This window comes from Nilaparvata lugens, chromosome 8, assembly GCF_014356525.2.
Source record: "Nilaparvata lugens isolate BPH chromosome 8, ASM1435652v1, whole genome shotgun sequence".
NCBI classification, from domain to species: Eukaryota; Metazoa; Arthropoda; class Insecta; order Hemiptera; family Delphacidae; genus Nilaparvata; species Nilaparvata lugens.
This window is the reverse complement of record NC_052511.1, coordinates 21,144,204-21,171,111: the sequence shown is the minus strand read 5'-3', so window position 1 is coordinate 21,171,111 and position 26,908 is coordinate 21,144,204. Positions and strand designations below refer to the sequence as shown.

Here is a 26,908-nt window from a genome sequence, read left to right as displayed (position 1 = left end):
CGCATCCCCGAAATTCATAAGATGACATATAGCCAGCTGTGAAATATGAACACGATCATTTTAGAGAATTGTGTTCTGTTTATCAATAAATAAAAATAACGAGCGAAGCTCGGTGCCCCCATATTAGTTGTTTACATACTCAAGTCAATATTTTGACATAACTTACATAGAATGATTGTTGCAACAAAAGTGAAAGGAGCCCAACAGTTGAGATTCATGAATACCGGCATTGTCAGACTGCCTATCAGGACACCCAGCCTCCCGAACGTCATAGTCAAGCTGACTGCCATCGCTCTGGAAATGGGTAAATAGAATAAAATAAAAGAAGTAAAGGTCATGAACTGACTGAAATTTGAACTGTCTGAGAATACTAGAAAAAGAAATTACAAAGTAATTGAACAAAACAAAATAATGGATGATTGAAATTATAGAACGCAATTAATAATAAAAACAATTGAGAAAGTTCAATTAAATCAATCAATGGACAACAAAGAATGAAAATAGAACAAGGTCTAATGATTTTGAATTTCAAACGAAAAAGGTATAAAAAATAATAGATTTAAAAAAATCAGTATTATATATAAATTTTATTAAAATTCAACTACCAGCACTGAAACTCATAATAAACTACAGTGAAATATCTTAATATTAATGAAATTAATCAAGAGCTCTATGATTCGCCTATAACATTATTTATTACGAACATGTTCAAATAATTTTGTAAATGAAGGTTTTTACACACTTAGCTACGCTTTGCTAGAAGTACATGTTCGGAAGACGTAGGTGTCCTATCTCCCAATGTTGAAAGCAACGCTACGCTGGTGTGAACGGGACAGATTTGCAGCTTAGAGATAGGACGGCTACATCTTCCGAAGACTTATTTCTAGCGTAGCTCAGCAAAGTGTGTAAAAACCTTTATTTACAAAATTATTTGAACATGTTCTTAATAAATAATGTTATGGGCGAATTATAGAACTCTTGAACAAAGAACTCTTCTTGAAAAATATGCTCTACTTTTCACACATAGTTAGTAGAATTCTAATTTTACTCTCTCATTAGATTAATTTCATCAATATTATGATATTCCACTAAAGTTTATCATGAGTTTCTGTGCTGGTTGTTGAACTTTAAACAAATTTGTATATAATACTGATTTTTTTAAACCTATCACACTTTGTGATACCTTTTTTGTTTGAAATTTTAGCGTGTGTAAAGATGTTGTGGAAACCATTGTATATCTCTTCGAATAATTATTAGTACTGAAAAGTAATTCCTTATTCAAATTCAATAATTATATTACACGATGAAAAGTTATTTTATTGGAGAACTACAGAATCTTGAAACGTCTAATATCATCAACTTGAATTATTTTTTTTTTGTAGTTGAGAAGTTGATATTGTGGTAATTATTCATATTGAATGAAAAAGACTAAGAAATTGTCAAAAACCACAGATTTATTGATACTTAGAAAGACTGGTTTCGGTTATTACACCATTGTCAATCTCTGATAAACTCAGAGATTGACAATGGTGTAATAAACGAAACCGGTTTTTCTAAGTATCAATAAATCTGTGGTTTTTGACAATTTCTTAGTCTTTTTCATTCAATTTGAATTAATTTCACCATATATTGATTGTAGTAAAAAAACACTAAGAATAGAAATCAGAAAATAGATTTGCGTTCATGAACAGAATAATCATTCTAATTAGAAATGCTAGGACCAGGTAATCCTAGAAGGTACTTTGCAAAAATCTGGTGTGGCACACTCACACAACTTTCCTTGCCGTTATGAAAATTGATCACCTGACGCTAGTGTTCACGCGCATCTCAAGTCTACTACTATTCAAAGATCTGAGCCAGCTGGTGACAGGACAACAATGCTGGAGACACACGAGGTTTGCTATCTCTTCATAGAATCAACAGTTTGCAAATGAATAATCACATTTTCTCGAATTTTGAGCTTAATTTCAATATTAGGTGAAAATGTTACTGAACATTAATTGTAGAGATTTTCATGCTTAATCTTTTCTACTTGAATTTGTTGTTTAGATTGTATCTGAAGCCTGATAATTGGGAATCTAAATCTTTGCATAGATGGGGCGGAGCTCCTGAAATTTTCACAGATATGGGACTTGTGGCAGTTGATAGAGCTTATCAATGACAATTTTAGATATAAATTTGATCGAAATCGTTGGATACGTTTTCGAGAAAATCGCGAAAAACCCTGTTTTTGACAACATTTTCGCCGTTTTAGCCTCCATCTTGAATTGCATTTGATCAAAATTGTTCGTGTAGGATCCGTATATTGGAAGGACCTCAAGTTCCAAATTTCAAGTCATTCCGTTAATTGGGAGATGAGATATTAGAAATTGGGGTACCATGATTTTTTTCGGAAAGCAATACTTTCCTTACCTATGGTAATAGGGCAAGGAAAGTAGAAATCACATAATGTTCATTAGGTGACACCTGAGATGTGTAGGAAACAGTTCAACAGCGACTACGTCTTCGGAAGACGTATTTCTAGCTTAGCGTAGCTAAGTGTGTAGAGACCTTGAGGAAACCAATGTGTTAAAAATGACAAAAGCCGATTGGAAAATGCAAGACAATAGTTGACGTAATATTTATGATATGATACCTGAGATGTGTAGGAAACAATTCGACAGCGATACCGATGAGTCCAACAGTGCTTGCAAGCATAGCAGAGAGATAGATGGAAGCCATCACTAGGACATAGTGCGCTTTCACCCAAACAAATGTATAGCTTGAAACCGAGGCCACCATGTAGCAGCATACTGAACAACATAAAACAAAAATATTAATCCAAATATTACGACGATTAACTCATTGACATTCTGAAATATTGATTTGATATAACTTTGATTAATTCAAATATTTACTACCAAATGAAATGCCTTATCTTAATTTAAATGATTTAAAAAAATATTCTTTCATGTTTTATTCATACATTCTATTAATAGTTGGGATTGAATATTCTGGTTGTTATACAGTCGAACCTCTCTATAACGAACCTCCACTTAACGAAATCCTCTACACAACGAATTTTCATCTGGTCCTTGACATTTTTGAGTTTTGGCTACTTATTTACCTCTATTTAACGTATTTGGGACCTCTCAACAACAAAGTTTCAGCAGAAAGGTCAACCAGAAATTAAAAATAAAAATAATTAAAAATAATGGCAATTCAGGTAGGAAGAAGATAGGGTGGTAGACAGTCAATAGAGGGTGAAACATATGTCGGAAATTGAATGCAAGTTACTGGAAATTTAATTCCAAGAACTTGTCATTATTGTAGACCAGGCAGGTGAACGACTGGACTTCCCCATTCTTGCTTTTGTCACACATTTCAATTGTTTAAACTGACTATGATGATGATAGCTGTGACGAACCTGAGGAGAAGAATCTGTCACATCAAAAAGTTCTAGAGGCTTTCAAAATTATCAGGCAAGGATTAAAACTGAAAAATAGTGTACCAGGCATGTCTGACTTTTTGAATAGATGTGATTCGTTTATCAAACATGATTTTTTTATTCAAATGTAAAATTCAGCCGAAAATTACTCACTTTTTCAAATATAAAACATTAAAAAAATAGGAAAGTTGAGTTATTATAGTATTTATAGTGAATTTATTGACAAAATAACCGTATTTTGCGTTCCATCTAATAGTAGTGTAAAGAGTTGAAAAATATTGCTACAGAGTATGTACTTTGATTAAACTCTACTAATAGCACAAATCAAGCTTTCTAAAAATAAATTGGTGAGTTTACTTACTTATTAAATTCTATAAATATTCAAAAAACATGTTTTTTATTCTAAAAACTGCATGAATTTTCACATTTCCATATTAATATTGGCCTAATAATAGGTACCCTACCTACGTTCGCGATGATATTTTCTATGTACCATATTCATTTATTTACCGCCGTGATATGATATTATAAGATCCATAGGATCGTGGCAGTTCTCTTGACAGAACCTCTCAATAACGAATACCTCTCTGCAGCGAATTTTTTCTCGGGATAATCGACTTCGTTATACAGAGGTTCGACTGTATTATCTTTATCCATAATCAACCAACGATTTTGGCAACGGTGCCGAGTTGGGAAAAAATAGAGCTTGTATCTCAAATCGTTAAGACAAGATAATAAAGCATAGAACAGGCGTACATGTCATAAAATATAAAATGATTAAATTTATTCAAACAAGTAAGCATAAAAATACTTTCATTCGAATATTACATGAACTTAAGTTTATTAATTTATTTTATTTATTCAATGCAAAACACAATTCATTGAAATGATTAGGGAAGGACCAACAGGCACAGCCCAAAACTGTTCATTTCCCGAATTTCGATTGTTTCATTCACTTTTGAATTTGAGTCCAATTTTTACTGTAAACACTTCAAAACAAGAAATTTTGAATTTAGATTGTTTGAACCAAATTAAGTTTAAGTTGACTATATTATCCAGTAGCCTATTCGTGGACATCTTATTTTTTTATCTATTTAAATTTCAATACAAATGCATTTTCATTCCAGCATTATAAAATCCCTCGTGCTCTTTTTAAGTGAGTAGGGAAAGGGAATACTATATGAAATAAATTGGTGATTTGCAATCAACAAATTGGGAAACTCAATATACTCACTGATAAAGTTTCTCTTCTTAATCTTTCCTGCCAAGAAACTGCCTAGAATGAAAACCAAGTTCGATGCTACGGAAACGCAGATCATTTGAATGTAGACAAACGAATCAACCGTGTACTGGAAATAGATGAAACATTTCATAACAACAACAAACAATAGAATATGTTTCATTCCAGCATAGATTTTTTACAAATCATTGAGTATTGATATAATTATATATAGTTTTTTGATATTTACATGCCTTAACATTATAAAACGTCTATCCAACAATCTCTTTATTTGTCCTCAAATTACTATTTAATTCATTTATTTGATACGAACATGGAAAGGCTCACAGACAAAAGCCTAGAGCTTCAATCTGCCTACGTGTATGATCTGATAATAAAAGAGTACAATAAAGAAAGAAAACAATAGATACAGTATATTGCACTTTACTAAATATCCAGAACGATTCAGTGTTACTAAGCTAATGCTTTCTTGTATAGGTCTAATATATGGGAGATTATTGAAATTAATTGATTAATAAAATGAAAATAAGCCTACATCCATCCTCGGTAAATTCTGAATCATTATGTAAAATTGCAAGTTAATCGGTTCATCATTTCATAAGTGATAATGCGTATTTCCCATCCCGTACTTGTATACGCCAATTCTTCTTTATAATATGCAAATACATTGAACTGCTTTAAGGAGTTTGGTATAAGAGCTTATAATAAGCTTCATGCACATTTGAAGGAGCTAGAAGTGGGTAAATTTAGGAGAACCATGAAAAATATTCTAATAGAAAAATGCCCGTATAGAAAAGAGGAGTTTCCAATTTGAGGGTATTCTTGTTTGCTGTTTGTATGCTTGTTTGAATTTTTATTTCTATGAATGTAAATACTTTTTATTTACCATGTTTAATTTATTATGACGATGCTATGCATTTGTATATAAATGTTTTTCGCAATAAAAAAAGCTTGAATCTTGAATCTATGATTACCGTGCTTTGCACCGGAGAAAAATGTGTGTTGTAAAATGCTCACGTTTATCTCTTCATGTCCAGGAAACAGGAAATAATATAATTATAATGTCAAAATGACGAGGATAATCTTCATCAGAGTTGAACATTTCCAGAAAAAAGCAAACACGCAACCTTTCATTCATGAATAGCGTGTGCTACCATTTACGCCACGGAATCAAGGAATTACAAACAGAGAAATCTCTGTTTGGTTGGGCTTTTATCGTTGCGTATACGTTGAATCACAAATTGAATAAATATGTTTTAATTGGAAATTAAAATTGATTGGTTAATAAGAATGAAAATAGGCATATAACCATCCTCGGTAAATTCAGAATCTTGAAGTAAATCTGCAAGTTAATCAGTTCATTAGTTCATATAAGTGATGATGCAGTCATGATGATGTTCTTCCTATCTTTTACATGTATAAACCAATTATTTCCTGTATTATAATATTATAGATAGAAAGAGAACAGATTGTGAACTGACAGTATGGCAAGGCAGGTGTGGCAGAGGTGCGGACACACTTTCTTTCAATTCCAATATTTCACAAATGGTCACATCCGCTAGTTTTTCAGAGCCTTTCTGTATTCGATGGAACAGTAGAGGCATCCATTGTCGTAGATTGTTCAAACTGCAATACAAGAGCAAAACAAACTATAAATATTCAATACAATTGACAAAATTTAAATACATGCCCCAAAGTCAATAGTAAATCACTAGCATGATTATGAATCATCAATGTGAGGTTTTAATAGAAGTACTGTTTTATACATTATTCATGAATCACATCCCGGTTGCAAAGTATACCTCAAACAACCAATCTATTCATATATTATTATCATAATCCCACTCATTCATCTGCACACAGATATAGTAGCACTATAGTAGTACTTAGATATAGTAGCACTATAATAATGGTATGATTTATTAGAATTTTTGAATGCCAATAACTTTGAAACGGTTTGAGATATTGATTTGCGGTTTTCGCCAATCATTTTCTCTTTAAATTTGTATAGAAATGGTGTATCATATGACCACCACCCCATTTAAAAAAAAAAGTTGGATTCAAAATGGCGGACCAAAATTTTAAAACAACAGAGAAGAAGGTTTTTTATTCTAATAGGATCCCAAAGTAGCCTATTATTGTAAAATTATTCTTGATCAAGAAATATGGAGCTGTTACCATAGTTTTCACCAACCATTTGTAGGCCTATGTTTAATTCGAGAACAAGAGCTTATAGAAATTTATTAATGTTTAATTTGAATATGATAGAAACTGAGTATATGGAAGTAAAGCTAAGGATGTGGCAGGTTTTGCCATGAAACCTATAAGATGGGTTGTGCACTGTTTACGATAAATAAAAAATTTTTTTTTCTTTAGCACTGAATAAATAGATAAATAATAGAAATATTATCTCCAGTGAGTGTACTTAATGTTTGTAGAAGCTGTATTCCAGTGGCTAGTTCATAGCTGGAACCAAACTGCCAGTTGGCGTATGCACTAGTGCCATCAAAGGGCTTGGAGCCTTTGCATTGATTTTATATAGTGATTACAGTTCATGACAAGTGTTTTCGAATGTAGTAGTATTGACAACATGAATGCATTTTTCTTTTCTTATTGAATGTGACATGTTAGCCTAGGAATACATACGACATGAGTGCTCCAAACTGTATGGCGAACACTAGGAGAGCATTACTGGCGTAGGGTGGTCTGAATATGGCGGTCAATTGTCGCCAAGTCCTGTACAGAACGTGAGAGATTTTGTGCGAATCAGCCGGCGTTTCCTCTTCAAATTCTGGCTGATGGACTTGCTCGTCTTTCAAACTTTTCACCTGTAATGAATTCATTCATTTTTTGAAATAATGAAATTTCAAAATACATACTACTTTGTCGTGATACTCATACTTTCACCATTCTACTTTGTATAGTGACCGTATTCTTTCATTTCTTTCTTATTTTTTATTAATTTCTACTTGAATTTTGTTCAAGTGTTTTGAAATTACTTACTCAAGTTATTTATTATATTTTTTTTTTAACCAGTAGCGAAATGAATGAGCCTCAGAATCGCAGAATTATCAACATGAACATTATAGAAAAGTGGAAATTACACAAAAATAATGTAAAATTCAACTATGAAAAATTGCAAAATCAAAACTGAAATTGAATTATAGGAAAGGCTGGGAAAAATTCAGTAGATATTCATCATAATTTACCGTACATAAAGTACAATAATTCATAATATTCAAGCGAATCAAAGATATAAGTATAAAAAGAAGGTGATCTAAACTATATTCCAATTTTGTAGGGTAAAATACCATCCAATTTTGAGAATTCAATTTAAATTGATTTGAGTAATGGAGATAACAGATTTTAAAACACCTTGAGAACGCATAACTTCTAGAAGCATTGCATTTTACATTTACATTTCATAATACACAAATCAAATACATGATTAGAAAAGGACAAAAAGGCCTAGCCCAAAACTGTTCCCTTTCCAAATTTTGATAAAAGTGTGCAACAGAGTAAGATATCTACTAAATATCAAGCACGATTAACAACATTAAGGTGAGAAATATAGATAGGTTTTAGATAACACTGTTAAAACTGTAGTATATCGAGTACAAACTTATAAACTTTCATTATACGATAATATTATGATAGGATCGTTTCAAAACATCTTTCATTCCTAAGATTCATATCAGTATTCATTCATTAGTATAATAAATTGTTTTGAAAGGTAACTATAATTTTTGCATATAATCATTAAATTACAATATTTTAAATTATAACTCACTGGATAAGTATCTCTTGGCTTGCCAGAGTTAATCGAGTAAATGGTTTTCAGCACCTCCAACGCTTTCTCGTTTCTTCCCTTCGACATGAGAAATTTGGGACTCTCAACACAAAATAAAAAAAGAAATGCGGATAGAAATGACGGAATTGTTGAAACAATCATGAACATCCGCCACGAATTGGTCTCCAGGGCGTCATTGAAGAAAGTCCAGTGAAATTTCAAGGGTATCAGAAGCCAAGCTAGAGCTGAAAAAAAGATCTACCGTCAGAGAACTCCCACAGGAAATTAAAAATTAGCATGAGGATGATGATATTTACAGGATACTTCTTATTCAGAATCAATTTCATTCAGCAAAATATTGAAAAATGGTATACATCTGAAAATACTGTACAATCATAACCAAGAGTTTAATCCTATACTATTAAACGAGCAATTTCTGTTTATATTTTATGTCTGTATGTCACCGGATCTGAAAACGGCTCTAACGATTCTCATCAAATTTGGAACATAGTAGGTTTATAAAATAAAAAATCGATTTCACTCGGTCTCATCCCTGGTAAAACTCGCTGAAGTACATCGAAAGAATAATAATTATTCATCCTTGGAAAAACAGCTGATAATTTTGTCGTCTGTCGATAATGGAAGTGAGTGAGCGAGTGCATGTGTGTGGGACTGAGACAAAATTATGAGTCAGCTGTTGAACTATTGCGCTCATTCAATCAGGTACTTAGTGAGAGTTGCACAAAATCCGGTTAAATTCTAATCCTGATTAATTCCAGAAGAACTATCAGAGAAGTCGACTTATTAAAATGGTCTTCTCTGATTTGGTTCACGAGAGAGTAAACAGGATTGACATTTAACCGGATTTTGTGCAACCGGGCCTTTGTGAGAGAGATTTATGCATAAATTTTCTATGCTTTTGTACTCCAGAGCGAAGCTTAGTCCCCTGATATTTTTTATGGAAACATTATAAGTATCGTTGGGTAATTGAATTAAACAAGTATGTTAGAAATGATTAGAATTACTTACTTGGCTGTACGATTCCTCCGAATGAGATAAATATTCCCACATACATGACCACTCTATCCCTTTGTTTTCCGTGAAACATCTCCGATATATAAGCCATGAATATTGAGTAGGGGCCACTTACACTGAAAAATTAAATTAAATATTTTGCGGAATCTAACATGTCTACAATATTACTAAGTTACGTATTTTGATGTTCTGATTATGAAATTTGATCAATTATTCATGTATTATGTTTTTTTTTTAATAATAAGAAACCAGCAAATATAATCAACTATTAGATGATAATAAATTTATAACTTGATTTTATTTCTAGAATTGCAATTAACTTTTCAACTTTTTGATTTTAATAACTTTTTTATTTTATTAGAATGTACCCCATACAACAAGGGAGCTCATTCTTCGATCATATGCACTTATCTTATTTATTAATTTTACTCGGAATAATACACGAATCATAATGAATTATTGAAAAAGGGTCAATAGTCCCAACCCAAAACCGTCCCTTTCCAAAATTGGAAATTTCAAATTTCCAAAACATAGATTACAGATAATGGCTTCTTGATCCATTCTCAACTGCGATGTGTTAGCACACTATTTCAACATTTAAACACTGACATGCAGTCGTTTATTTGATGTAATATGATTTTTATTTGTGAGATGATTTATTTTCTGTTTGTGTAAAAACAATAATTTTTAAATGAAACCAAAATAATGAATAATCGTGTACATCACGTCAGAGGCTCTGAAATTAATCAGGAGACTGTGGCCCCAGACCTGAGTCATTCAATAGAACTACATAAATAGAAAATTGGATAGCGTATAAAATTTACTTTCCAATCAAAATACTCACATCATGCCGCCAACAAATTTGAAAATCAATAGTTCAGTGAAATTCTTCGAGAAACTAGCACAAATATTGAGAAGTGTGTCCAGGAAGTAACCAATCACCAACAGACGTCGTCTTCCGTACTTATCAGACAAAAAGCCCCACAAAAATGCAGACAATATCATACCTGATAACAAAGGATAAGAATAAGAATAGGAAACAAAGCAACACAACTCATAAAATTGCATAAATTCGCATGTTAAAAACACAACAAATTTTTAAAAAATGTCTTAATTCACATACTAGAACTAGAGTCTTAAATTTTCATGATATTTGCTGGATAATGTCCATCAAGTATTTACTTGTGCTAGGGTAAAAATAAAATGTGATGATAGCATGATCTGAAATCTATGTACTTTGTGGGATTTGAAACCGACTGCATAATTCAGTGGTCTTCAACCCGCGGCCCGTCGCATATATTTGTGTGGCCCGCCAAATGATTTTGTTTCCAAACAAATAGAAAATTGCAGCACTGAAGTTAGCCAATTGCTTCGGCCGTAGGAGCAATATTTTGGAATGATTTGAAAGAAGAATTTTGCATCTTCAAGGAGAGTGAAAGAAAAGCAGTTCACTACTTTAAAGATCCCAGTTGGATGGCTGATTTTGGGTACTCAACAGATATTTAAATGCATCTCAATGACTTGAATATTAGGTTACAAGGGAAGAATGCTAAAATAAACCTCTTTGATCAAGTTGAGGCATTTGAGAGGAAACTCAGTTTGTGGAAAAATCAAGTACTACAGGGCGACTTCACACATTTTCCAACACTGTCGCAATGTGAAGTTCAAAACAAATAAAAGTACAGTGAAGCATTCTCCATGTTCAACAAGATTTTAGCAACACGTTTTCAGACTTAAAGCTAAATACAAATAAGATGAAGCTTTTTGTACTCCTTTCAGTGTTAATGTGGAAGACTATTCCGGAAATATACAAATGGAACTTATTGACTTTCAGTGCAATAGTGATCTACAGGAAAAATTTAAAACCGTTGGACTTCTGGAGTTTTACTCTACTATAATACTATAATACAATTATATATTGCACTTACTCTATTTATTTATTAGATAGTACAAAAAAAGATTGTAAAGTGGTAAGTTATAGGTTCTTCTTCTGGTATGTATTTTTACGCGAAGAGTACATAATAATTATATGGAAGTACCATTGCCCAGTTAGGCCCGCCGCAAAGTAGACCCACGCTAATCCACGAAAAGCAACCCACGCCGTGGGATGTTTTGTAAGCCATTGCTATAGAATTATTCATAATCAAGCAGCTGACAAGTGGATTAAACATTGCATGTATAAAGGTGCGTACACATATAAGCGCCGCGAACATGAGCAATTCACTTTTAATCAGCTGATTATATCTGTATTATTACAGAAACGGTAAGATACAGATATAAAAAGCTTGGCATCAGCTGATTAAAAGTGAATTGCTCATGTTCGCGGCGCGTAAATCTGTACGCACCTTTAAACAGATGTCTGGAAAAGCCTAGCAATGGTTTACAAAATGTCCCATGACGTGGGTTGCTTTTCGTGGATTGGCGTGGGTCTACTTTGCGGCGGACCTTAACGCGACGCTAAAACGCCGCGGCATTAGCGCTCGAATAACATGGGCCAAAAAAGTGAAATAATTAAAATAATTATGGAATTATAGAATTTAACAAACTTAAATTAAATTCATTATTTACACAAACTTCTAAAAAATATATAGTATAATTGATCTTATATTTTTTATTGACAGTGAGTCATCATATGAAAACCTGAGGTTTATATTTATTCACAATATAATTTGCAAAATATCCAATACGTAATAGTATTATTGAAACTCTCTTAGTGAAAATAATGCTGGAGACAATGTTTGGATTTAGAAAAGTGTTATACCAGCATAAGCAGCACCAATGAGACAGCCCTTGTTGAAGTCGTTGATGCTGAGATCGCAGGTGGCGGCGGGGAGGGCCAGTGACATCACAGTTGTGTCGAAGTAGGTGACGCATGATGCTGGCAGGGCTATCACCAGCATCCAGTAGTTGAATTTCCCATAACCTGCAACAATCAATCAAATTACATCACACACTTTGGCCAGATCGGAAGCCTGCTCTCAACACACAAAATATGTAATAAGAGCACTTTTCATCTGGATATAATTTTGACACTATCAAACACAATAATTTTTATTAAATCAAGAAATTGATAAATTTTCAATTCAAATAAAAAACATAGTATGGAAAATAAATTAAAAAATTAATTCAATTACAAACATTTTTTACTGTATAATAATCATCTATATAATAAGAGAGAGTAGGGTTGTGTTTGTTCGCATCAAAACATGACAACTTGTGGATTGCATACCAGAAAAAAGGAAATGATTTAGATCTCCAAATTTTGCACATTGATTCTAAAAATATCAATCTCGTGCACCTGGAAGCCCAAATTTTAATTTTCCTTCTAGATTTTTCAGAATTAATGTTCAAATTTCATTAATGGTACATTTGATTCCATTACCACCAAAAATCACCAAATCATGCATATGGTCGAAATTAAAAAAGGAACATCTGTTTCTATATTGCTTTCTACCTGAAAAACATAGTTTTGGAACTTCGTTTTCCTGATGGATCGTTTAGGCCTACACGTGGCATGGATTATCAATTTTTCAGCTAGAACAATTTTTGAGACAAAGTGCTAAATAAACGTCTACAGTTTCATCAATGCTGTATCGGCAATATGAAAACGCATGCAGTTAATATGTCTTTGAATGAAGGTGTTGTTATTTACATAAATAAATTATATTCTTCCATTTTTATTTAATTTGAATTTCAGAATTATTCGAGCCCTGATAGAATGACTGACTCACTGTACAGTCAGTCGAAAATTTTAATATTGGAATGAGGGGTATCTTGGCAAGCTGGGCAAAAAAATAAGGTCAGATGCACCTTTTCGTTATATCTTCAAATGAAAAATGAGTTTTGTGGGTTGTCAAAACTCCCTCTGAAAGGGAAACTATTCAACTTATTCTATATTTTAGTAAAATAACAATGATCATCCATCCATGTATCATCTTCTATACTATAATAAAGGAAAGAACTGGATTATAAACGTAGCCTATACAGATGTAAAGTAGGTATAGGGGAATTATGTTTGACGCATTATCACGTCAGAACTACTGGACTGATTAACTTGAAATTTTGCATATAGATTCTTGCTTAACCGAGGGTGCTTATAGACCAATTTTAAATTCTTCAAGATTTGATTACATCAAGTTTTCAGTTTGTCAAGTTTTCAATTATTTGTCATGCTTCCAGTTTGTATGGAAGCAGCAGAAGATTTCTCTTAAAAGGGAAATTAGAAGATACTTATGATTGGGGATCCTTTTCGAATGATAAAAACAGGTTTTCCGTCACACCCAAATTTTTTCCGCCATTTTGAATCCAACTTCTTTTTTTAATTGAAAGGTGGTCATACTGATTTACTTGAAATGCAGCATATAAATTCTTAATCAACCGAGGATTCTTATAGGCCTATTTTGAATTCTTCTAAATTTCATTACGTCAAGTTTTAAGAAAGACCCTTGCGAAGCACGGGTTACCTGCTAGTTTACAATAAAAGTTTTATAAATAGATGACTACTAAAAATATTGGCCGAAAAACTAAATAGCAGAAGGAAATTTAAAGAATTAAACTGTCCAAAAATGTTGATTGTTTCATTTTTCAAATTCCCTTCTGTTATTTAGTTTCCTTTTGCTATTTAGTTCTTTGGACAATATTTGCAGTAGCAGAAGTTCTTAGTACGTACTATTTATATAGCTTTCATTGGATATTTGGAATAATTATTATACGGTAATATTCTAACAGTTAACTGCAATTTCCAATAAAATCTTTAATCAAACATTTTTCTATTTATATAAAAATGTGTAAAAGCGACAGATTTTATTGATGAAAGCTAAAAAACTTTTTCTATAGAAATACTGTCTCCACGCTCTAAAGGCCAAAGCACACATCTACAGACAGACGAAGAAAAGACAAACGTCTGTATGCAAATGTGAGCAAACATATTATTTAAACAAATTAAACAAACGGACGTTGCAACATTCAAACACATTGGGAGGATTTTTCCTCTATCTGTCTGCATTTATGTCCGTCTCGTTTTATCCGTTTCGTCTGTATATTCAGTAAAAAATCAAAAGGCTAACCTACATTAGTACAGTAAGCTGATTTTAAATGTCAAGTTCATGATACTTTTTATTTTCTACAAGATTTGTGAATTTGATAAAATAGCGGAGCTTCAATAGACAAGATTGATTGATTTATTGATGATTATAATTACGGTACCTGTTTCTTTAAGGGCGGTGTCAAAGTCGGCTGACTGTTGATTACTTATTTTGTCTGAAATAAAAGATTTTCGTTGAAAAAGTTAACAAAAAAACATTAAAAAAACTCTAGGTTATGCTTAATAATAAAAATGGTACTGTATCTAATAAAATAGGGAGTTAATTAATTATTCAATGCTTAAGGTAATGTATACTAATAAACAGAATTATAGCCGACTGTAATATTTGTACTGGAAAATTATCAAAGAATAAATTAATTACTCAATTAAATAGAAAAGGGACGTTTTTAATAGAATGGTTTAGAAAGACATGAACAAACTTCAGTAAAGAATTTACAACATTAAATTTAAAAATATTTTTGCACTAATAATTGTATAAATATACGGTATGTTTAATAGTAGCATACAGTAAAAAGTACAGCCTAATATAAAATATTATACAGAAAAATCATCATCACCTTATTTGATTTAACAGTAAATTTAAAACTTTTACTCATTGAGTAGAGCAATGACACCTCATCAACATAGAACACTGATGTCTAACCAAAAACATTCAATTAAAACTTGTTTGATGTTTTCATTCAATTTTTTATACTATTTTTCATTCACTTCCAAAGAAAATCATGTAATTTTAATTGATTTTTTAACAGTGATTTATACAATTTAAAAAATAATTCAGCTATTAATATTGAAAGTTGTATATAATTTAGAAGAAATTATTAGATTTAGATTCAGTTCGGGAGTGAAAATACCACTTGAAGATGTATTATCAAATAAAAGAACTGAGCCTATCACAGCTGATAAAATTAACAGAAGGTATGAAGCAGAATTGAATAAACTTTTTAAAATTTTTCTTTCCTTGCCCTATTACCATAGGTAAGGAAAGTATTGCTTTCCGAAAAAAAATTAAGGTACCCCAATTTCTATACGTTTCAATGTCCCCTGAGACCAAAAAAGTGTGTGTGTGTGTGTGTGTGTGTGTGTGTGGTGTGTGTGTGTGTGTGTGTGTGTGTGTGTATGTGCGTCTGTGTACACGATATCTTATCTCCCAATTAACGGGATGACTTGAAATTTGGAACGTAAAGTCCTTACAATATAAGGATCCAACACGAACAATTTCGATCAAATGCGATTCAAGATGGCGGCTAAAATGGCGAAAATGTTTTCAAAAACAGGTTTTTCGCGATTTTCTCGAAAACGCCTCCAACGATTTTGATTAAAGTTATACCTAAGATAATCATCGATAAGCTCTATCAACTGCCACAAGTCCCATATCTGTAAAAATTTCAGGAGCTCCGCCCAATCTATGCAAAGTTTGATTTTAGATTCTCAATTATCAGGCTTCAGATACAATTTAAACAAAAAATTTCGAATGGAAAAGATTGAGCATGAGAATCTCTACAATTAAATGTTTAGTAACATTTTCACCTAAAATAAAAAATTCGAGAAAATGTGATTATCCAATTGCAAACTGTTGGCAACTGTTGATTCTATTAAATGATTCACTATGAAGAGATAGCAGACCTCGTGTGTCTCCAGCGTTATTGCCCTGTCACCAGCTGGCTCAAATCTTTGAATAGTAGACTTGAGATGCGCAGGAACACTAGCGTCAGGTGATCAATTTTCATAACGGCAAGGAAAGTTGTGTGAGTGCACCACACCAGATTTTTACTTTCCTTGCCCTACTACCATAGGTAAGGAAAGTATTGCTTTCCAAAAAAAATTAAGGTACCCCAATTTCAAGTTTTCTATACGTTTCAAGGTCCCCTGAGTCCAAAAGCATGATTTTTGGGTATTGGTCTGTGTGTGTGTGTGTGTGTGTGTGTGTGTGTGTGTGTATGTGTGTGTGTGTGTGTGTGTGTGTGTGTGTGTGTGTGTATGTCTGTGAACACGATAACTCCATTCCTAATTAACCGATCGACTTGAAATTTTAAACTTAAGGTCCCTATACCATGAGGACCATGTTTTTCACGTTTTTCTCGAAAATGGCTCTAACGATTTTCTTCAAATTTATATCATGGATAGCTATTTATAAGCCCTATCAACTAGCATAAGTCTCATTTCTGGGAAAATTTCAGGAGCTCCGTAATATTCTTGAGAAAAATGGCGGAAAATGACTAAAAAACCATGTTTTTCACGGTTTTCTCGAAAACGGCTCCAACAATTTTCTTCAAATTTATACCATGGATAGCTATTTTTAAGCCCTATCAACTGGCATAAGTTTCATTTCTGGGAAAATTTCAGGAGCTCCGTAATATTCTTGAGAAAAATGGCGGATAATGACTAAAAATCCATGTTTTTCACCGTTTTTTCGAAAACTGCTCTAACGATTTACTTCAAATTCATACCATGGATAGATATTCATAAGCACTATCAACTGGCATGAGTCTCATTTCTGGGAAAATTCCATGAACTCCGTAATATTCTTGAGAAAAATGGCGGATAATGACCAAAAACCAGGTTTTTCACGGTTTTCTCGAAAACGGCTCTAACGATTTTCTTCAAATTCAAGCCATGGGTAGCTATTCATAAGTCCTATCAAATGACATGAGTTTTTTCCTGGGAAAATTTCAGGAGCTCCGTAATATTCTTGAGAAAAATGGCGGAAAATGACTAAAAAACCATGTTTTTCACGGTTTTCTCGAAAACGGCTCCAACAATTTTCTTCAAATTTATACCATGGATAGCTATTTTTAAGCCCTATCAACTGGCATAAGTTTCATTTCTGGGAAAATTTCAGGAGCTCCGTAATATTCTTGAGAAAAATGGCGGATAATGACTAAAAATCCATGTTTTTCACCGTTTTTTCGAAAACTGCTCTAACGATTTACTTCAAATTCATACCATGGATAGATATTCATAAGCACTATCAACTGGCATGAGTCTCATTTCTGGGAAAATTCCATGAACTCCGTAATATTCTTGAGAAAAATGGCGGATAATGACCAAAAACCAGGTTTTTCACGGTTTTCTCGAAAACGGCTCTAACGATTTTCTTCAAATTCAAGCCATGGGTAGCTATTCATAAGTCCTATCAAATGACATGAGTTTTTTCCTTGGAAAATTGCAGGAGCTCCGTAATATTCTTGAGAAAAATGGCGGAAAATGACTAAAAAACCATGTTTTTCACGGTTTTCTCGAAAACGGCTCCAACAATTTTCTTCAAATTTATACCATGGATAGCTATTTTTAAGCCCTATCAACTGGCATAAGTTTCATTTCTGGGAAAATTTCAGGAGCTCCGTAATATTCTTGAGAAAAATGGCGGATAATGACTAAAAATCCATGTTTTTCACCGTTTTTTCGAAAACTGCTCTAACGATTTACTTCAAATTCATACCATGGATAGATATTCATAAGCACTATCAACTGGCATGAGTCTCATTTCTGGGAAAATTCCATGAACTCCGTAATATTCTTGAGAAAAATGGCGGATAATGACCAAAAACCAGGTTTTTCACGGTTTTCTCGAAAACGGCTCTAACGATTTTCTTCAAATTCAAGCCATGGGTAGCTATTCATAAGTCCTATCAAATGACATGAGTTTTTTCCTTGGAAAATTGCAGGAGCTCCGTAATATTCTTGAGAAAAATGGCGGATAATTACTAAAAAACCAAGTTTTTCACGATTTTTTCAAAATAACTTGACCGATTTTTTTCAAATTCATACTCTGTATAGTTATTTATCAGCTCTATTAACTGGCATGAGTCTCCTTTCTGAGAAACTAATGGGGGGTCCACCCCATCCTTGAGAAATGGACTTTGTAACCTCCTTCTCGTGCATGAGGTAGGTAGAGCAGTTCATAAAAAGAACACATAGTCGAGATATTTCATCTGTAGAACAGCTGTTTTGACGACTTTAAAAAAATGACGACTAAAAAAATCATTGAATTTCACAATTTACACAAAGGAAAAAGTACTCTGAAAACAATTATATATACACATATACAAAAGTCTGATCGTAGTTTCGAATATGAGCAAGGAAAGTTGTGTGAGTGTACCACACCAGATTTTTCTTATTTTAATGAGTTTGAAGATAGTTTCAAATCAAGTGAATTAAGATAGAATTGAAATTTTATTAAAAGATATTGATAGCATTTCTATCTTTCTTCTCTTTATCGATAGTGAGTCATTTATCATAATCTATCTCTACATTTTTCAATTCAATTAATCGTTGACCAGCCTCATACTATATAGATTTTGTCAATAATAAAAGTATTTATATCATTACATTTATAGAACAAAGTTTATCAAGATGGTACTAGAAGAAGTGAGAATCAAAATAACTCAAAGAAACTGGCCATCTCATCATCACCAATACCATACAACGGCTCACTAACAAGTTTTTCTCATAACAAATTCTTGAAACTACTCAACTGAAAGTTGCGGACGTTCTGTGGCAGTATGTGTTTTTTAGGGCTTTAATGGGGTAGCTGCTACCTGAAAAATGGGACAGTCTGGAGTATGGCTGGTTGTTATCAGTGCGCCTCCTGGTGTTGTGCTGATGCAATTATATTGACCTCTCTCTTGAAATCTGTGAAGTTCCCACATCTGCTACAGCAATGAGCTGTAGATGTTTTAGCTGAAGACAGTCAGAGCTTGCAGTCTTCTAGAGGTAGGCTTACAGGGTTCAAGACGAGGTGCACCACTGATAATGCGAAGAACTTTCTTCTGCAGCAGGAGAATCCTTTCACATGCTCTTCCATGGCCCAGATCACAATACCATAGTTGATGTGACTATATAAGAGGTCATGGTAGGCTGTTAGTAGGTACCTGATGAGTACTTGCCTCTTCAGCTTCCGCATCAGATACGTCACCTTTGACTGCCGACTGCAAACCATGCTCACATGCTGCTCCCATGACATAGAAGAGCGAACACAAATCTAAAGGGCTCGACCTCTCTCGCCTGCCAAAGGAAGGTGGATCACGCCCCTTAGTGTACACAGGAGATTCAGAGTCTTTTCCTCATTCATGCATACAACTTGTTTGATGAAAACTACACTGCAGCCTCCTCAAGCAATTGTGTTGCCCTGCAGATGGCCGTCTGTGTAGCCTCATCCTGTGCAATTAAGGCGATGTCATCCACAAATAAAAGAGCCTTCCCACCATCTGAAGGTCGTTAATGAAGATGATGAAAATCATTGGACTCAAGTTGGAACCCTGTGGTACACCATACATCACATCCTGCTTCTAAGATTCCGCTCCCTGAACCGTGACGACCATCTTTCTTCTATCATAGATGTCCTTGTTTTCCATCTCATTAAACTTACATAACGGTGATTCATTTCAAAACTATCACAGCCAAATTATAAATTCAATTTACAAAATAACAGATGATTATTTCCAGAGAAAGACAATATATTATAATTTAATATTAGAGTCGTAGAATAACGAAAGTATCTATTCTTTTTCCTATGAATAGATTGGATAGATATACTGGATATCAACAATGTGCACTGTAGATCACAACCTCATGAACCCCCCCCCCCCTACCATATTCTTTCCAATCAAAGCCATCATTAAAATTAAGCAATAGAAATAATCAGTTAAAGTGTATCAACACAAAGTAAATATTCTCACTCCAAGAAAAGCATAATTCATGAGTTATAATTCAGGTAATTCATGAGTTATTCTCTGATTATTCCCAAGTGAATGATGATTGAGTAGGATAAAACATAGAAGTGAAATACTGTTTCATCCATGTGTCAGTATGTGTTAAAAAACCAAACATTAACAGAGTTAACCTTCTATTTCTATCTGCACCCAGCCAAAATATTTAATTTATGGGATATCAGCATTCCTCTTAGCAACAAATCTCAAGGTGGAATATACTTAATATCTTGTAAATAATTAATATTAATCTTGCACTTTACAACAGTATTCACGGTTTACTGTTGTAAAAAAGCAAGATTGATATTAACTATTTTAATTAATTATGTACAAGATATTAATATCAACAGTTCAAGCTGGATGAAGACAAAAGAATAAATTTTAGAATAAACTATTTATTTTGATTCATGTTTTTCATGATTCTAATTGTATTCATTTATAAATGAGTAAAATTATCATTTATTTTTATTATTAGATGAAATCTAGCAATTTATATTCAATTCCAACCATGAAAATTCAACCAAGTAAGCTAGAATCTTTTATAAAAAACCATCAAGCTATTAAATTAGAAAGATGAGTTTCTGTACTCACATTCCCCATTCTCCTCCTTTTCATTGTTTTTCCTCATTCCAGAATTATTTTTGAATACTTCCGCTTTTTCTTCCTTCTCATTGAGTGGTATTTGAAAGAGTGCATTGACTTCACATCCAGCCTTAGATATCTTTCCAATTTCAAATTCCTTCATATTGTCGCAGAAATATAAATTGAAAACGGAACTAATTTAATAAAGAGAGAAGCATTTATTTGAAGAATCATTAATGAGAAAATTATATTAAAAAATTAATTAGATAATTATCGTGTATTTCATTCACTATTCTCAAAAGAATAATTTTGGAATAGGTACAGTTTTTGTAAAATTCCACTATAAATAGTAGAAATGCATTTATCCTTCTAAGAAATAATTTTCTTGATTATTTTCAATTATTTCAATTTAATGATTTATCCATTTTGATTAAAGGGGGGTTTATATTGAATGTTGAACTACGAATGATCCTGAAAAAAATGATAATTTTTATATAAGTCAGAAGTATAATCAGTCATGAAATATAGGCTATTAATTATAGGTTTTATATTTCTCTCATAAAACTATGTCATAACATGATTTAAATGATTTCAAATCATTGAAGTGGAATTGAATCAAGTAATTTTAAATCTATAAAATTTGATGATTGGTAAATTCATATTTCCAATGAAAGAGAATTTCAAAGTTATCACTAGCTGTGTGATCACTATAAATTGTTCAGAAAATGGAATTGATAATCATAGTAAATATAAAATGAGGATGAACAGTGAAAGTAAAAGGACATAATTATAATCTTTTATTATTTTACATTCTCAATAGTGTCATTTGAAATCAATTCAATAATTTATTATATAATACATTCTTTTATTCATACATTTCGGAACTTATTAAATTGACACATTAAAAGATATTATCAGATATTTGAAACGGACTGTATACAGTTGAGACTTTTCTAAGAATACCCACATTATTGGACTGGACACCTGCTTTATCGTTTCCTAACTCGTTGCAAACAATCACACAATTCAAAAATAGAACGTGGATTGATTCACGTCTTTGATGCTGGACATTATTAAATCTCCTCAGCAATTATTATCAATAACACCATCACTCCAATCATCTCACACAAATGCACAAAGAGGGGTCACTGAAAAAGGTCATTAACATTATTTTTCTAACGGAAAATTCACTTCTGTCAGCATTTGTTGAATGTGAAGCACTAGACGTTATTTATAAGAAACGTTAACTATTTATAAGATAGGCCTACTGACAGTCTAAAGAGAATTTCACAATAGGTCCTTCTCAACAATTTCACACAGATCTTTCCTTATTTAAGACTGGATAAGCCATTAGCAGAATTTAGACATCAATCTAAACGCAATAACAGACTACCTTCTTATCATTTTTCCGATTTTATTTGGAATTCCTATGTCAGAAGATATCGATATGCGTCACATTTTATTATTATTAATTTGCTGGAATCACTTGTGAAGTCAAGGGTAACTGTTAAATACAAAGAATAATTGCTACAATTGAATACAATTATATAGGCATCAGTGGCCTCAGAAAATCACTTGTGAAGCCAAGGGTAGCTGTTAAATACAATGAATTAATAGGCGTCGGTGGCCTTAGTGAATTGCATGTCAAGATAGACATTAATCAAATAGTAAGTAGGCGTCAGTGGCCTCAATGAGTTGAATGTCAAGATAGACATTAATAAAATAATAAGTAGGCGTCAGTGACCTCAATGAGTTGAATGTCAAGATAGACATTAATAAAATAATAAGTAGGCGTCAGTGGCCTCAATGAGTTGAATGTCAAGATAGAAATTAATAAAATAATAAGTAGGCGTCAGTGGCCTCAATGAGTCACTTGTAAAGCCAAGGGTAGCTGTCAAATCCAATGAATAATAGGCGTCGGTAGCCTTAGAGAATTGAATGTCAAGATAGACATTAATAAAACAATAATGATGCATACGTAAATGAAAATTGAAAAGAATGATTTACATAACCTGAATAAAATTTTGAAGAGGAGATGCGGCCAGGCAGACAGGCAATGGATCCGCAATACCCAAAGGAACAGGACATCAGCAAGCGACGGTGTGATCTGGCCATGCAATGACAAGAATGGAAGTGTCCACCACGGCAGGCCAATTCCCCAGTGGAAATGTAGGCAGGAGCATGTAGAATCCCAAACGAATAATCCGATCTTCAAATTGTGGAATTTTTGGCTAGATTTCCAAACGGTAGAGATGATGCACTCGAAAGTTTGAGATTCACGAGGTGAAGCCAATTGTAAAAAAATGGCAACTGAAGCTTACACGAGGTTGCAATTTTAGACAAAGTTTATCCAATTTTAACAGAGTAACTGAGTGAAGAACTCGATGAATAATTGAATCACACTGAAGAATAGAACAAACGAATTAATCTGAAGAATAATTCACACTTTAAAAAGGTTCTGTAGATCAAATGAATAGCGATGAAACGCTCACACGAGGTTGAAATTTTAGACAAAGTTTATCCAATTTTAACAGAGTAATTGAGTGAAGAACTCGATGAATAATTGAATCACACTGAAGAATGGAACAAACGAATTAATTTGAAGAATAATTCACACTTTAAAAACGTTTTGTAAGTCCGATGAATTCAGATGAAAGGTTTAGACCGAGCGCAGAAAAACACACTCGACTATCCACCATTGAAGAAGACACGGAGACGCTGCAAGCCTGCAAGCTACAATGAAAAAGGCAAGCTGCCAGATGTGTTAGAAACGTAGGCAAAGCGCTCGCAAACGAATGGTGAAAAAGTAACAAATATCTAAAAGGTAAGATGCCTAAAGACAAGATTAAATTCTAAAAAATCGAATAGCACAAATATTAAAATTGCAACGGCAAAAAATCCGACAAAAAAGGTACGAATAGAAGTATAGAAAACCAGCTGATAGAGCAGTGGCAAAAAACCGCGACTGAGACGTCACTGGTCAGCGCAGACGCACAAAAGACACAGCGCGCAGACAGACAGACATGATGACGACATGATGTCTACGTAGTAGCGGAACGAATAACAAGTGAAACCGTTCCAATAGATGCTTTGTCAGATTTTACATAAACTGGGCCCTTGTGTCATACGGGGGTATGGCACAATAAGAAAAAGTAAGAAATATGTAAAATCTGGCAAGGCAATTGGAAATTGAAAACTGGGCCCCATGTGAGAACCAGGGGGAAAAAACAATGAAACCTGAAAATACAACATGAACCATAAGAGCAAGGGGATTAACTAGAATCCTCATCAATGGGAAGAGGTGCTAAACTCGAAATAGCACTCTTAAAGGTGCCGGAGGGAGTGAGAACAGTGACAACTCGAACCTTGTCGTCCTTACCGGGATGAACTTCAGTAATGCGCGCCAGCTTCCAAGTGGACTGCGCGGAACCAGGATCCTTCAAGATGACAACCGTACCGACCTTCAAATTTTCATAATTGTTTAACCATTTGCCTTTTTTCTGAAGAGTGGTTGAGGAGTGGGTCTTTTTTCTGAAGAGTGGTGGAGAAAAAGTACGAGATTTGGGGCTGCCTACACGAATGGAAATAGGACCGGCATAATCCAAACCACAATTATAAAAGGGAAAGTTAGCCTGAACGCGGGCCGCTGGTAAACTACCCATGATTTGCTCAGAGCGAAGAGCCGAAAAGCGAAAACACAATATGCAATGCCGCAATACATTTTGATGGTGCGACGGGTGGAGGGAAACCAAAATCGTTGTCTTACACTGGCCATGGTGGCCTGCACACCAGCATGACTTAGTCGACAATGGTGAGCAACAATCAATGCACGAGTGAATTTGTAATTGCTAGGCAACAATATTTGATGTTTGTAATCAAAGGAAGCATTTGCATTTTGCAAACGTCCACCAACTCTGAGCAGAGAATCTGAGTGAATGAATGGTGACAAGGCTTTAATAGAACTATTAGGCAATAGCTCCTGATTTTGACGCAATGCTTTAAGTTCAGCAGAGAAAGCTTCTTCTTGAATAGATTTGAAGATACAATTTTCAGCTTCTGAAATTTCAGAGATAGTTAATTGACCAAAGCGCGAAATGACTGAATTTTGTTTCTTACAATTATGAATGAACCGTAGAACATACGCCGTTGTACGAACGATTTTGTGATAGGTGGAGCAACTATTGATTATACCTGAAATAACATCATTATGAGAAGAAGTGGTAGCTAATACTGAACTGATTGAGAACTGTTTTCCTGAACTGATTCTGAACTGATTTCTCTAACTGATGAGAGACATCATTTGAAGTTAGAAAATTCGACATGACCCTACTGGGAGCGGCCACAGGTGAAGCGGGGAGGCACGAACGAGGTGCTGCAATAGGACGAATAGCTTTACAAGGACCAAATATGACCCAACCTAGACTGGTTTTCTGAAGGATGGGAGCGTTTTGAGCTAGATACAATTTACCAGGCTGAAGAACAGATGCAAATATGCCAGCACCAAGTAACAGATCTACAGGCTTAGGCTGATCAAACAATGGATCCGCTAATTTGAGTTCAACAGGAATTGAAATTTTGGAAAGATCAATGTTCACACTAGGAACATTAGATGATATGCTATCAACTACAATACAATTTTCTTCAACCGACCACGAACGATCAGATGAGGACAAGCAAACTGAATGAGAAATAGATGATTTGGTCTTATTCTCACCTACACTATGAATCAAAGTGTCAGAATACAAGGTAACAAGTGACAATTTTTCAGCCAACCTAGTTGACATCAAATTACAATCAGAGCAAGAGTCTAAAAGCGCGGTTGCTTTAATAAATTCCCCACTAGAAGATTGAACCAAAACTTCGGCAGTAGGTAACAAGGCGACAGTTGATTGCTGTTGCAAACACAGTGACGAAGTTGAGCTCATTGTGACATGAGAGTTCTTCTGAGGCTGTTCTGCATGAGAAACAGCTTGCTTAGTTGTTTCCGCATTCTGAACCATGACGGAATTCAAAACAGCATTCTTACCCTTGGAGGGAGCAAAAGATTGAGAATGAATAAGATTTGAAGTTACCTTATCCTTAGAAGTAGGCTGGGTGTCCCGTGATTGAGGATACGACCTATGAAGAACAGTGTGGTGACTCTTGCCACAAAGTGTACACGATTTGTCCGAACAAACATGATGGGTGCGAAAGGCTTGAGGCAATTATAACATAACCTTTTGTCACGGATAATCATAGTAAATATAAAATGAGGATGAACAGTGAAAGTAAAAGGACATAATTATAATCTTTTATTATTTTACATTCTCAATAGTGTCATTTGAAATCAATTCAATAATTTATTATATAATACATTCTTTTATTCATACATTTCGGAACTTATTAAATTGACACATTAAAAGATATTATCAGATATTTGAAACGGACTGTATACAGTTGAGACTTTTCTAAGAATATCCACATTATTGGACTGGACACCTGCTTTATCGTTTCCTAACTCGTTGCAAACAATCACACAATTCAAAAATAGAACGTGGATTGATTCACGTCTTTGATGCTGGACATTATTAAATCTCCTCAGCAATTATTATCAATAACACCATCACTCCAATCATCTCACACAGATGCACAAAGAGGGGTCACTGGAAAAGGTCATTAACATTTTCTAACGGAAAATTCACTTCTGACAGCATTCGTTGAATGTGAAGCACTATGACGTTATTTATAAGAAACGTTAACTATTTATAAGATAGGCCTACTGACAGTCTAAAGAGAATTTCACAATAGGTCCTTCTCAACAATTTCACACAGATCTTTCCTTATTTAAGACTGGATAAGCCATTAGCAGAATTTAGACATCAATCTAAACGCAATAACAGACTACCTTCTTATCATTTTTCCGATTTTATTTGGAATTCCTATGTCAGAAGATATCGATATGCGTCACATTTTATTATTATTAATTTGCTGGAATCGCTTCTGATTAACTCTTTTTAAGAACAGTTCAGCTTGGATTTCCATA

At 33.6% G+C, this 26,908-nt stretch overlaps 1 protein-coding gene across 16 annotated transcripts in view; it reads right to left on the bottom strand.

Moving 5' to 3' along the window:
- The window catches only part of LOC111047992 (synaptic vesicle glycoprotein 2A-like), a 50,088-nt gene that overhangs the window by 13,403 nt on the left and 9,777 nt on the right, over positions 1–26,908 (bottom strand). For 2 of the 16 annotated variants that reach the window (XM_039434214.1, XM_039434215.1), the window contains exons 2-11: positions 20,896–21,357; positions 14,698–14,751; positions 12,254–12,415; positions 10,337–10,499; positions 9,487–9,608; positions 8,458–8,702; positions 7,314–7,495; positions 6,149–6,293; positions 4,662–4,776; positions 2,636–2,792 (exon numbers count right to left, since the gene is read on the bottom strand). In XM_039434214.1, coding sequence (XP_039290148.1) covers positions 2,636–2,792; positions 4,662–4,776; positions 6,149–6,293; positions 7,314–7,495; positions 8,458–8,702; positions 9,487–9,608; positions 10,337–10,499; positions 12,254–12,415; positions 14,698–14,751; positions 20,896–21,049 — 1,499 coding nt within the window. In that variant the 5' untranslated portion in view covers positions 21,050–21,357. Of the gene's footprint in view, positions 1–166; positions 295–2,635; positions 2,793–4,661; positions 4,777–6,148; positions 6,294–7,313; positions 7,496–8,457; positions 8,703–9,486; positions 9,609–10,336; positions 10,500–12,253; positions 12,416–14,697; positions 14,752–15,153; positions 15,477–20,895; positions 21,358–21,853; positions 22,007–26,908 lie in introns of those variants that run through there. The other 14 variants (XM_039434222.1, XM_039434223.1, XM_039434224.1 and 11 more) reach the window with 12 other exon arrangements.